Below are 11878 nucleotides of genomic sequence, written 5' to 3'. Positions count from 1 at the left end.
ACTTTCCACTCACCCACAACCTCTAATCTAAACAAAGCCTAATGCTCTGTTTGGATTGAGGAGGGGATTTGTGAGGAGGGGAGGGAGTGGATTTGTGAGGATTAGAGAGGATGTGTGAGGATATGTGAGGTTGTTTGGATTGAGGAATGGTAGAGAGGATTTGTGAGGATGATTTATTGTAAGTTTACAAATTTGTCCTTGTTATTAAAAATATTTGAATAATTAATTATGATTCTTTTTTGTGTAGATTTGAATTAATTAATTTTTTTAATATATAATATTCATATTTACTTATATTTTATAATAAAAAATTAAAAAATATAATAGAAAATATTTTTGTGTTACATTGAAATAAAATTATTAAATATATTAAAATTTATGAAAATAATATTTATTATTATATTCATTTATTATTTTATATAACTATATATTTGTTAATATTATACAATTTTTTATTTTTATTATTTATAATTGTATGTTGTTATTAATAGTATAATTAAATATTTTTTAAATTATAAATATATTTATGTAATATTTATTTTGATATTGTAATAAAATGCATGTCCAAGGATATTTTGGTAAAATACAACCATCCTACATTCATCCTCACAAATCTCTTCATTTTGTGAAGAATGAAAAAAAATCACTCACCCTCTCCCCCATCCACTCCCCCACCCTCAAAACCATGGAAACACAAAAAACACCCCATCCCTCCTCCTCCGTCCCTCCTCTCACTTGGAAGCAAACACACCCTAAGGGAAAGTAGTAATACATTGGTATCCTAAACAATCCGAGCACAAACCTATGTTCAGCAGATGAGACCAGGAAGATAACAAATGGTGGAAGATACAACAAAGTTCATAGGTAATAACAAATAAATATATAAAGAGCTAATCAATGCCAAAGATAGGGGCAAAGAAATTATGAATACATCTTTATTCGGGGATGAAGGGATTTAGTAACCATCGGACAAACGACGGGAGTTGAAGTAAGAAAGACAAGGAAATCAAGTCTACTCATATCTTTGTGGTATATGATAAGAAATTGTTTAAGGAACTTAGCTGCAAATGCTAATATTTTAACTTAATTTGTGTTTATGGATGAGATTTAGTTGAAAGAGAGTGTTTTTTTTTTAAGTTTTTGGAACAAAGTATCAAGTTTGCTCTCCAGATTCAAAGCTTAGAGCAAAGTGTAGAGAAAACCTAAGTCATGATATTTGTGTTTAGGGTTTAGGGTTTATACAAATACATTAAGTAAGACTATTTATGAACTAATGGTAGTGGGCAAAAGTTTTTTTTTGGGTCATTATTTATTAAGCAGAACAACTTTTTATGTGTATAAAATGATCATTCACTACAAGAAAATCACTCAATAGAAATCAATCTTATAAAAAAAAAATTTATAGTTAAAACCTTGCATTACAAGAGAATCATGAAATAGAAACCAATTTTTAGAGACAAAAAATAATTAGTTGCTATAGTGACTAAATTAGAGACAATTTTAGAGATTAAAAAATTATTTGGTTTCTAAATTAGTGTTTATTATTGTTAAAATGGTTTCTAAATTGATATCTAATTAACAATCAAGGTTTTTGCTACCAAATTTAGAATCTAAATAATTGGTAGTTAAAACTTTGGTAACTAATTAAATACCAATTTAGAAACAATTTAACAATAATAGAAATTAAGTTAGAAACCAATTTTTTTTTTAATTTATAAGATGGTATCTAATCTAGTTACTGATTATTTTTTGTCTCTAAAATTGATTTTTATTTCATGTTTTTCTTGTAGTGTTGGTAGCTAATTAAATACCAATTTAAAATCTATTTATCAATAATATAAATTAATTTAGAAACAAAAATTTGGTAGTATCTAAAATGGTATCTAATTTATTCAATATAACAATTAATTATTTTTTTTTCTAAAATTTGTTTTTATTCAATGATTTCCTTGTAGTGATTAGAAGACATTATTTTTATACTCTTTTTGTATATGTGTTGAAACATCCTTCCAATACTCCAATTTATTTCATTTTTTCATTGCTGATAAAAAATAAAATAAAGATAAATATGCAATATACATATAAAGTTTATATGAACTATTTAAAAAAAAAATTAAAACAAGGTTGAACGTTATTCCTGTAAGTTTATCCGATAATTTCTGAAATGGAGTGTAGGAAAGAGAAACATGGATGTGGAAAGTGTAGGGTGGAGGAGGGGCTTGGGATGGTGGAGTAGACACAAATAAAACATATTAATAATAACGTTAATGTTTTCAAAAGTAACATAATCCAAACAGAACAGTGAATTTTGGATAACTGACTAATAATTGGCATATGAAGATACAGAAAAGGCAAAGCATTGATCATATTATTTGATAAAAGTAAAAACTTTTACAAACTTTTGGACTGCTAATTTGTATGGACATGAAGTAACCAAATGCAGTTGTCGGTGTTGGTCTAAATCATTCTTTAGCTAACTATTTTTTTCATATTAAAGAGATTTGACCTCTCATTTTATTTAACACTAGTGTAATAATTGCTATCTTTTACGCATATAATTTCTTATCCCATACTTTTTAAATATATTTCTTAATTGTTTTTTAGATATGTTATTAAATATTTACATATGTATATTAATATTTTGATCGGAGTCATATTTTTTATTTTGAGTAATTCCTTTGCTTCATATCTCAATTTATTCTTTCTGATGTTCACATGTATAGATTTTCTGGAAACAAGTTAAAATATTTCTAATTTTGTATAGCTTTTGGATTTTTTTTTCTAGAAATCAAAGGATTTCAGAAAGATAATTTGTTATAAAGTACGAGTGTGTGTTTTAGAACTTGGTTTTGAGTCATTTTGAGCACTTGAAGAAATTTAGTTAGCAATTATTTTTGAATTAGGATAAGTAGAAAAGTGAAATTGAGATTTTGATTGAATTTGGTGCAAATAATATGTTTTATGTATTATAAGGTTTGAGAAGTATACCTAAGGAAATAATGAAATTAAAATGTTTTAAAATAAATTTAATAAAGTGCAAATGATCCATATCAGAGGAGGGACACTGTTTGTAACCATGGTGATGGAATCCTGCTACTTCCATTTTTATACTTAATTACTACAACTTCCCAGATATTCACATTTTATATCTTCTTTTGGGTTATCATATTCCTATTCCTATTCCTATTCCTATTCCTATAACAATAATTCTCCTTTTACAGCTATAAACCCAATTTGGGATTGTGAATTTGATACTTATGCCACTCGTTCGGATTTATTTATTAGATCATGCTACTTTGTATTATGTATTAGCAGAATGTTCTTAATTAAAGAATTAAAAAGTAATGTTTTATGAAATCATGTAATATTTTACATTTTATCGTATATAATATTATTTAATGATTCCCTAATATTAAATTTTTTAACACTGGAGACCTCTTCCAATAAAAACTTTGAAGCCTTATCCTCATCATATAGATGGTGTAACACATATATGTCATAAACTTAATATAATATTTTTTTTGTCATTTCAAAATAGCTTTTGTTATAGTCAAAAGGGATGAATTCTAATCGGAGCAGCTAGTTGAGGTGGTTAAACTCTGAGATTGTCACCTACCTGCAAGCTTCATACACTATAAGGAAATGAGAGGACTACACCTACAGAAGAACATGAAATATAGTGAGTATATTGTAAGTATGAGTTGAAAGTATTTCTTGTGTTGTGTATTAAATGATAATTTCTATAGAGCGTAATCTGGTATATATAGACTAAGTTGTAATCTCTCCGCTTTTAGTCATGATTCTGCCTTAATTGAGTGATTAAGGTTGATTGCCTTAATTTGTGTTTCCTCATAACGTTAGATACACAGGTCGGAAAACGACCCATAAATGTCCAACTATCGAGCCAGACTCATGACCTTACATGCCCTAACCTTAGACGTAGACCAATAAAACTACAGTGAGTTGAAAGTCAAAAGACAAATCATTTATTATATTCCATCGGACATGCCTTTTCAACTTCTATAATCAACATTTTATTCTCATATTCAAAAGTAACTTGCCGACATATTTGTCAAATTCAGACTATAAAAAACAAAAATTGTCAAATCCAACCCGGTAAACACCTTTGACTTGTGGTAAAACTTATATACAACTAAGTTTAGTTCTTAGTTATAATAAACTAAGTAGTCTTCAATTCCACAATAAATATTTTGTTGATACAAATTTTTGAGTGAACAAAAGATCTTTATACTTTTTATAATACATTCTAATTTGCTTTTAGGCTCACGTTATTAAATGTATTTGCATTTCTATTTTTAGTAAATTCTTTTTCTGCTTTTTTTTTTCTTTTTCCTCCATTCAAATTGATATAATTTTTTTTTCTTTCTTATTTTCAAATGACTTTCCAATGTGATATTTAGAATGAGAAATCGGGTTAATCCGACCCATCATTAGTCCACCAATAATAGGACGAGATGGAATGAGTTAGTTCGCCAAGATTATATAAACTAAAATTAATAATTTATTTCGTTATTTTTTAATAGTATTAGATGTTGTATAAAATGTATGAGTTGTCGTGTATCATTATCCTTATAATATAAGATTGAACTATATTACCTAATAATAGAGAAGGTTGATATTTTCATTAAAAATGAATATAAATCACACATATTGAACAAATAAAATGAAAGTAGTTGTTAGTATAAGTTTTTGTGTAGATATCAATAAGTTGTTTTGTTGAATCAGACAAAAGCTTATTTAAATTAAAAAAAGCAACTTATCATCTCAATATACTTAATGACAAAATTTTCTACAATGTGAATAATAGAATTCACATTTATTGTCACATAATACCAAAGTAAGTTTAGGAGAAACATCAAAATCATGAAGCATATACGTAAGCCATTGAATCTCATAGATTATTTTCATTTTCATAGATTATTTGTGATCTTTACTTTAGAAATCTACATAAACCTGTTATGTTATTTTATTTAAAAAAAGTGGAAGTAATTTTCAAAATTTAACAATAGCATAATATTTATTATCATGTTAAAATGTAATGTGTTGGAGATGAGTGAGAATGCAGTGTGTTCAGCACAATGAATTGGAGCACTATTTTGGAACAATTTATCCTTTTTGGTGTTAAGAAAAAACTGAATCTAATGTGGAAGGTGTTGTGGATGACAATGGTGTTCTGTATCTGGAAATAAGTGATGTTTAAACAAGGGAATGCTGATGTGGATGAAATTTTTCATATGACCCAACTTAGGTCCTGAACTGGGATGAAAAGCAAAGTATCTTCTATTCATTTCTCTTACACTGATTGGGTTTTATTCATTTCTCTTACACTGATTGGATTTTTTTGTCCTGTACTCCGCCTAAAAACAATTAGGTAAATAGTACAAGTTGATTTTTTTTCCTATTATGTTTGGGTTTTGAATCCTATGATCTGCCTCAAAACCTTTTAGTAGCCCATCATATGGTTCATTCTTTTCCTCTTGTAGTCTTCTTTTTTTTTTCTTTTTTTTTATCGGCAATAAAAAATAAATAAATGAAAATTACTTTAGGGGTGGTTCAACCCTTATACATAAAAAGCAAAACATCTTATCATACTCCTACCACGAAACACCTACCTGAATATCTAAGGAACAATCAAACTAACTATAGGAAAACATTAAATTATCATCCTCATACAATTCACTGGGTTCAAAACCCAATTAGAGTACCCGAAGGAAGCACAATGAGACTTTTGCGTAAATCCACGACCAAACCTTTATCTGTACTAAGCCGAATACTTCGAGCGCATCTACCACCCCCTATCAAAGGACACACAATTCCTATGATTCCAAATACCACTCACAATTTCAAAAAATTTGGACCATTTCTGTTCTTTGTAACTTGGTTGGGAAAGATTCATGTCCTGTTGTTTTGTAGGTGAAAAAAGAATTACAGACTGTGTCAGTGTCATCACCTTGGGCACAGGTGCAGTGAATGTCCTGCAGTTAACCAAACTTATGTAGAAGACATTTCTTAGCAGTTTTGTTGCAGAATTTTGAAGAAAGAACTATATGACTTAGGTTAGAGTAGAGTAAGGATGCTTAGTATTTGGTGAATTTGATGTTGCCAACACAGTAGTCATGTGATTTCTGTTATTACATCAAGAGGTCACCTGTAATAGGATTTCCTTTTTGAATTATAATTTGCTATTGGTTTGAGGTGCAACATTACGGTTTGGAGACAACTAGCTTCACACATATCAGTTGCTTCATGTGCCCCCACTGCAACAAAAGCTTTGGCTCTGAACCCTTGCACCCCTTTTGTTTCCTCTCCTTTGTCTCCATACATATTCCACACAACACAACAAAACCGCTCAAAAAGCTTTCTGTTTTTCAACACACACAAACCGTATGAAGAGAAGAAAAAAGACCCTTGGATAAGATCAAGAAGAAAAACTCACGAATGATACAAATTTAGGCTTACAAATGAAAGGTATTTGAAATAAACTAAATTTATTGCAAAGTTTATTAATATAATCAATTTAATATGCAAATATAATAACCGAATTTTGAAAACTTCATAAAATTTAGAGGATTCTTACAGTATTTTGTATTAAATTGGTTCTTAAATAACCAAATTAAAAGGGTGTGGTAAAAGGTTATTTTTTAGTGGTGATGATCGGAGCATTGTTTTTATTTGCTTATTGAAAATAGTTTATGAAATTTAGTAAATCAGGTTTGTTATGTCCAAAAAAAAGTTCCCAAATGCAAATATATATTCCATAAACGAAAATCCGAAACGTTGTTGTTCCTTTTTAAGTGGTTGTTGCGAAGTTTAATTTCTGGAACAAAATAGACATACCATGATTCAGAATTTAGTTTCCAGAAGATTTTTTCTATGTTTCATGGACTAAAATCTCATACTCTCGAAACAATAATTTATTACGTAAAAAGTACTGTCAATCAACCATGCTTGAGTTAGAAGGGATGCATTTTGAATGTGTTATTTATTTTCTTTCATTTTTCCAACTACAATCTATGTTACATGAGTTAATTTTTCTTGAGAGTTATTTACGCATCTTTTTTATAGGTATTTTGATAAATAAAGTAACTTTAAATTCACTGGTACTTGGGCCTTTATGATTCTTATAGCCTCTGGGCTTTTCTATTATGTTCAACACTAATTAGTAATGAAGTGGGATAGAACTAGATGCTAAGTATATGTACTACAAATTTATTATTAGATTTGTGTGAGAATCTCAAACCTTAATAGAATAATTTTTTTTTGTTCAAATGGAATACTCAAAAGTTGAATACGAAATGAGATAAGCTTGAAGTTGAGTAAACAAGGTGAATAAAAAGCAAATCAGGTGACCCCTCCTTACATGATAAATTCCATCGATCGTCATGCCACTTATCACTCCAATTGCATGCTATAACATGTTCATGACATTGACCTTAGAATCTTAGATCAGCGTGAATAATTGTACGGCCATGCTACCCCACTTTCTACTTAATTTTTCTCACTTTCTCATTTTCATATTGTGTCTTCCATATCACTCTTTTCATCATCACAATGTACTATTTATCAATCCTTATTATTGACGTGGAAACATTAGTTAACCCTTATTATCATTGCTATCATTCCTAGGAGCTGTCACAGGTAGCTGTCGTTGCTCTTCTGGAAAGATATCCTTTGCAGGGGATGGTGGCATTCGTCGCTGGCATTCTTTAGATTTCCCCCACACAACAAGATATAGCCCAAGAACCACAACTATTGCTCCAATAACACTGATATATATCATGTTGAATTGTAAGGTTAATATATTTTCAAAACATAAAAAGAGGGACAAAAAATGAGATGAGAAAAGGATCATATTGAATTGTAGTGTTTGCTACTTAATTTGTAGTACCTTCCTAGGTAGAGTTGCTCAGATAGGATGATGCAGGCCAAGGTGGTAATAATGATCATACGAAGGGGATTAAAAGCAGTCACAATAACTGGGCCCATCGTTTTTATCACCATGCCTTGTATGTAATACTGAACTCCTGATGTAACTATTCCCTGTAAAAGTTAATATTAAGATAATAAGGTTAAAAAACAAATAAAAGAACATTCAATTTGAACAACAAGTGAGGAAGAACCAATGTTTTAGTGTAATTTAAATATCGAGCTATAATCGATGTAGAACTTCAGTTTTTAGCATCGATTTCTCATCATCGATTCTGAGAATATGCATGGTTACAATAAACCAAATCAAAATCACTGACCGCATAAGCAGGAGCAAAGAGTCGTGTATCCCAACCAATGGCCCATGCATGAGGGTGGTGGCGTTCTGCGATGGCTGCTACAACAGAGCTTTGAAGTGCACCCACGAAGCAAACCCAAGTGGCCAGGGACATCTCTGTTGGGTATTTTCTCAATGTTATGGTCTACATATATTTCACCGAACCATGCATCATTTCCCATAGGATATCAATATATATATAACCTCATTTTATGCTAATAAGATGAAACATGTTATGGACTTAAGCATAAAAGGAGAGCTCAAACTAGTTCATTACATGGAAAAGTCTTAAAGCTTAAACACCATATCAAGCCATTCATCTTCCTTATAATTAGCTATAGTTAGTTTGTGTAGCAACTTACTTGTAATATGTAAAACGCAGAAAAGCCTGCACAACCAATGAGGAGGAAACATGTCCCCAGGATCCAGTGGTTACCGGTGGGGTTGTTCACATTCTGAGGTTGTCCAGCATGGCTTGTTGAAGATCTCATCGCACTAAGTACAGGGCCTTTGTAAAGCGCCATTAGCAAGGTGCCTCCAAAAGTTACTATTGTTCCAACCAATTTGGCTTGACATGCCACCTCCTTCATCTTCATGTGCTCCAACCTATTCATTATAACAACCTACGTGTGTGATTCTCTGGTTTCCTTAGGTTTGACAAACATAAAGAAAGATGTTCTTTTGTCAAGTTGTGTGTGTGTGTGTGTATATATATATATATATGTGTATATATATATATATATATATATATATATATATATATATATATATATATGCACCTGTAAAACTCTGTTTTATGGAATCAGATCCGAAGAAAACAATAGATTGTGCATATGTTAAAGTCAACTCGCATGCTGGGTATTGATAAATAAATTAAGAATAGTTACAATCACACATAAATATATCGAATATTAACTATTTTTTTGTTAATTTACTTGGTTCACTGTAGATTTCCCAAATTCCTTTAAATGTGTCACTGTAGTACAATTTCGTACCTTTGATACCTCATAATAAATTTTCATTCCTTTATAATCATATGCTCTGACTACACATGTTAACAAGTCTAAAAATAAAAATATTTTAATGAAATAAATAGTTTTATTTTGTCATGAATAAATTATTATTATTTAATAAAAATATTTTTAAAACTTTAAGAACTTGATGCGTAAAATAGAGAATTAGTGTTTCTTAACATTTCAATTTGAATATAAATATTGACTACCAATTCTTACATAAATGATTAATATTAGTACAATATAAAAATATTATTTGTGACTTTAAAAAACTTGTAATCTTAATTATTCACTATTTAAAAACTTCACGTTTTGTGGAATTTGTTTATAATAATTCACAAAAATGAGTTTTTTTTAAAATATTTATATGCATTTATAAAATTTCATAAAATGATTACAATTTTTTTTTCCACAAAATATGAAAAATTACAGCAATAATATCTTGTTATATTTTATATAGGTAGTTTCGTTTAACGTATACAAATGACAATGGAAATGGTTCATGACACTACTTTTATAAATACTTGTTTTTTTTATCAGATTTTTTTTTTATAAATACTTATTGCTGAGCATACATAAATATTTCTTAAAATAAATAAAATAAATAAAATAAATAAAATAAATAAAATAAATAAAATTAGTAAAACATAAACTTTAAAACCTGTATCTAAAATAATTTCCTTTAAAATCTTAATCTCGACATGTTCGTTAGGTTTTACCTGTTTATTCTTCATCATTAAATGCTTAACAAACAAAGTTATTTACTTAGTCGAAATTCTAAATTTAATTCGTAACAGGTTATAAAAGTTTTTCTTTGCTTCCTAGATCAGAAGACTGGAATTCATCGTTTCTTTTCAAAGTTTTTTTTTATCTTTTTAAATTAAAAAAAAAAGTTAACTAGAAAGGACATCACTTCATACCAAGGTTACGTCATATCAAGTTTTAAAATTCCACTACAAATCTCAATTAAGTTTAGAATTGAAAATTATATTTCTGAAGACATTATTTGAAATAAAAGAAATACATAATAACACAAATTTAATGTTCTAACATTTATTATTTTTATAAGTATCATAATTTAAAAAATATCGATCTCTTTTCTTTTCTTTTCTTTTCTAAGTCATACATATTCTCATGGATATTTCGTGCTAAACAGTTAATTAGGACCTGTTTTTGAATGTAAACTTTTCTAATGTTGTGTTTAGATTCTTTGGAGCCATTTTAAGAACATAGAACTAATAAAAAATGTTTCTTTTTGTTTTGAATCTTTAGTTTTAAAAGTCAATTTTATCTTACTCCTTTTTTTTCTCTTGAATGAAGAAAAAAAAAGCATTTTTTTTTTTTTTTGATTTTTTTCTTCTTAACATAGAGTTTGGGTAAACCAATGAGGGTTGAACCATCATTTATGCCTTTCGTGTTTACGGTGATTCACCCTAGCTACTCACCTTAGAAGAACAGCCATGAGAAAAGTAACAGAGGGTGCGGAGTTCATGACAGCAGATAGGAAAGAAGCTGATGTGAACTTCATGCCCAAAAGGGCGAAGCACTGATCCAGTATTATCCTGCAAGTAACACCATATAACTAAATATCTCTTCTAAATCACAAACTCAAACTTGGATTTCATGTATCTGTAAGTGTAAGATAATGGTTACTCGAAGAAAGCCAGTGCCATAATCTCTGAAAATATGCGAACAGTCATCTTGGGACGAACTTTCCTGCATAAACAATACTAAAGTCTTTGAGCAGATATTAACTTGATCAGTAATGAGAAAATAGAGAGGTGAAACTGAGTTAAAAAGTATGCATTAAAGCATGGTTGATGTTGATGAATGGAGGTAAGTGGAAGATACCTTTCAAGAACAAAGGCGAAGGGAGCGAGAGTTATAGAGGCGATGGCGTTACGATAGACAATGAAAACATAATGGCTCATACCCTTCTTTATAGCATCCATGGCAAATATGAACATGCCAGCAGAACCAAATTGAACTGCTAGTAACATCAGATAGGGCCTTGCATTTCTCAACCACGCACCCATCTTTTTCTTCTTAATAACTCTCTCTCTTCACCACAATCTATGTGTGTCACAAAGTGATGCTGCTTATGCTTGTTTTTCTTTATCTGCCAAACCAATGCACTCCATCTTAATATTTATACCCAACACCTCAATGTATTTATCTGCCTATAATCCTAAAAGTTGCTATATATTCTCCGTAAATATTCGGTTTGTTTTTTTGTAAGAAAATTTTCATTAAAAGGTAAATCTTATTTAAGCAAAAGTTAATATATATTTACTTGTCTACTTTTTAATTAAAAGGGAAATGGATGATGCTGAGAAAAAATACAGTAAAACTTTCGAAAAGATAATTTGTTAAAGAATTATATATTGTTATAAATAAGTTAAAAATATGATAAATAATCATTTTATTAGAAAAAACACTTTATACGATCCCCTGGCAGTAAAATAAAGAAAGAGAGATGAAGGAATTATGGTGACTAATCATCTTTATTTGCGTAAAAGATCCGCGATTAGGTTCGAGTTGGTGGAACCCCACGATCAAAACAATATCTGTGTCTTTTTAT

The 11878-nt window shown here is 29.4% G+C and overlaps 1 protein-coding gene across 2 annotated transcripts; it reads right to left on the bottom strand.

Moving 5' to 3' along the window:
- Positions 1 to 7333: 7333 nt before the first annotated feature.
- On the bottom strand, positions 7334 to 11441 carry LOC137820160 (WAT1-related protein At4g08290). Of its 2 annotated transcripts, none has more exons than XR_016515381.1 (7): positions 11149 to 11429; positions 10951 to 11013; positions 10743 to 10859; positions 8647 to 8890; positions 8268 to 8401; positions 7910 to 8061; positions 7334 to 7787 (listed from the first exon to the last, which is right to left on the bottom strand). XR_016515381.1 is itself a non-coding variant. In XM_068624026.1 (7 exons), the coding sequence occupies exons 1-7, from the start codon at positions 11331 to 11333 to the stop codon at positions 7616 to 7618; spliced, it is 1095 nt and encodes a 364-aa protein (XP_068480127.1). In that variant the 5' UTR covers positions 11334 to 11441; the 3' UTR covers positions 7334 to 7615. The 2 variants fall into 2 exon arrangements, 1 of the variants encoding a protein (XP_068480127.1); XM_068624026.1 differs by having other exon boundaries at positions 8268 to 8429; positions 11149 to 11441.
- Between the last annotated feature and the right edge of the window lie 437 nt (positions 11442 to 11878).

This window comes from Phaseolus vulgaris, chromosome 9, assembly GCF_051622355.1.
Source record: "Phaseolus vulgaris cultivar YP4 chromosome 9, ASM5162235v1, whole genome shotgun sequence".
NCBI lineage: Eukaryota > Viridiplantae > Streptophyta > Magnoliopsida > Fabales > Fabaceae > Phaseolus > Phaseolus vulgaris.
This window is presented reverse-complemented; position numbering and strand designations above follow the sequence as displayed.

Excerpts from the sequence above, each read along its gene's own strand:
- LOC137820160 (XM_068624026.1), bottom strand. The coding sequence starts at position 11,333 with ATGGGTGCGTGGTTGAGAAATGCAAGGCCCTATCTGATGTTACTAGCA. Across the intron at positions 8,430-8,646 it reads CTGCGTTTTACATATTACAA|ACCATAACATTGAGAAAATA; the intron begins GTAAGTTGCTAC and ends AAATATATGTAG. Across the intron at positions 7,788-7,909 it reads GAGCAACTCTACCTAGGAAG|TGTTATTGGAGCAATAGTTG; the intron begins GTACTACAAATT and ends GATATATATCAG.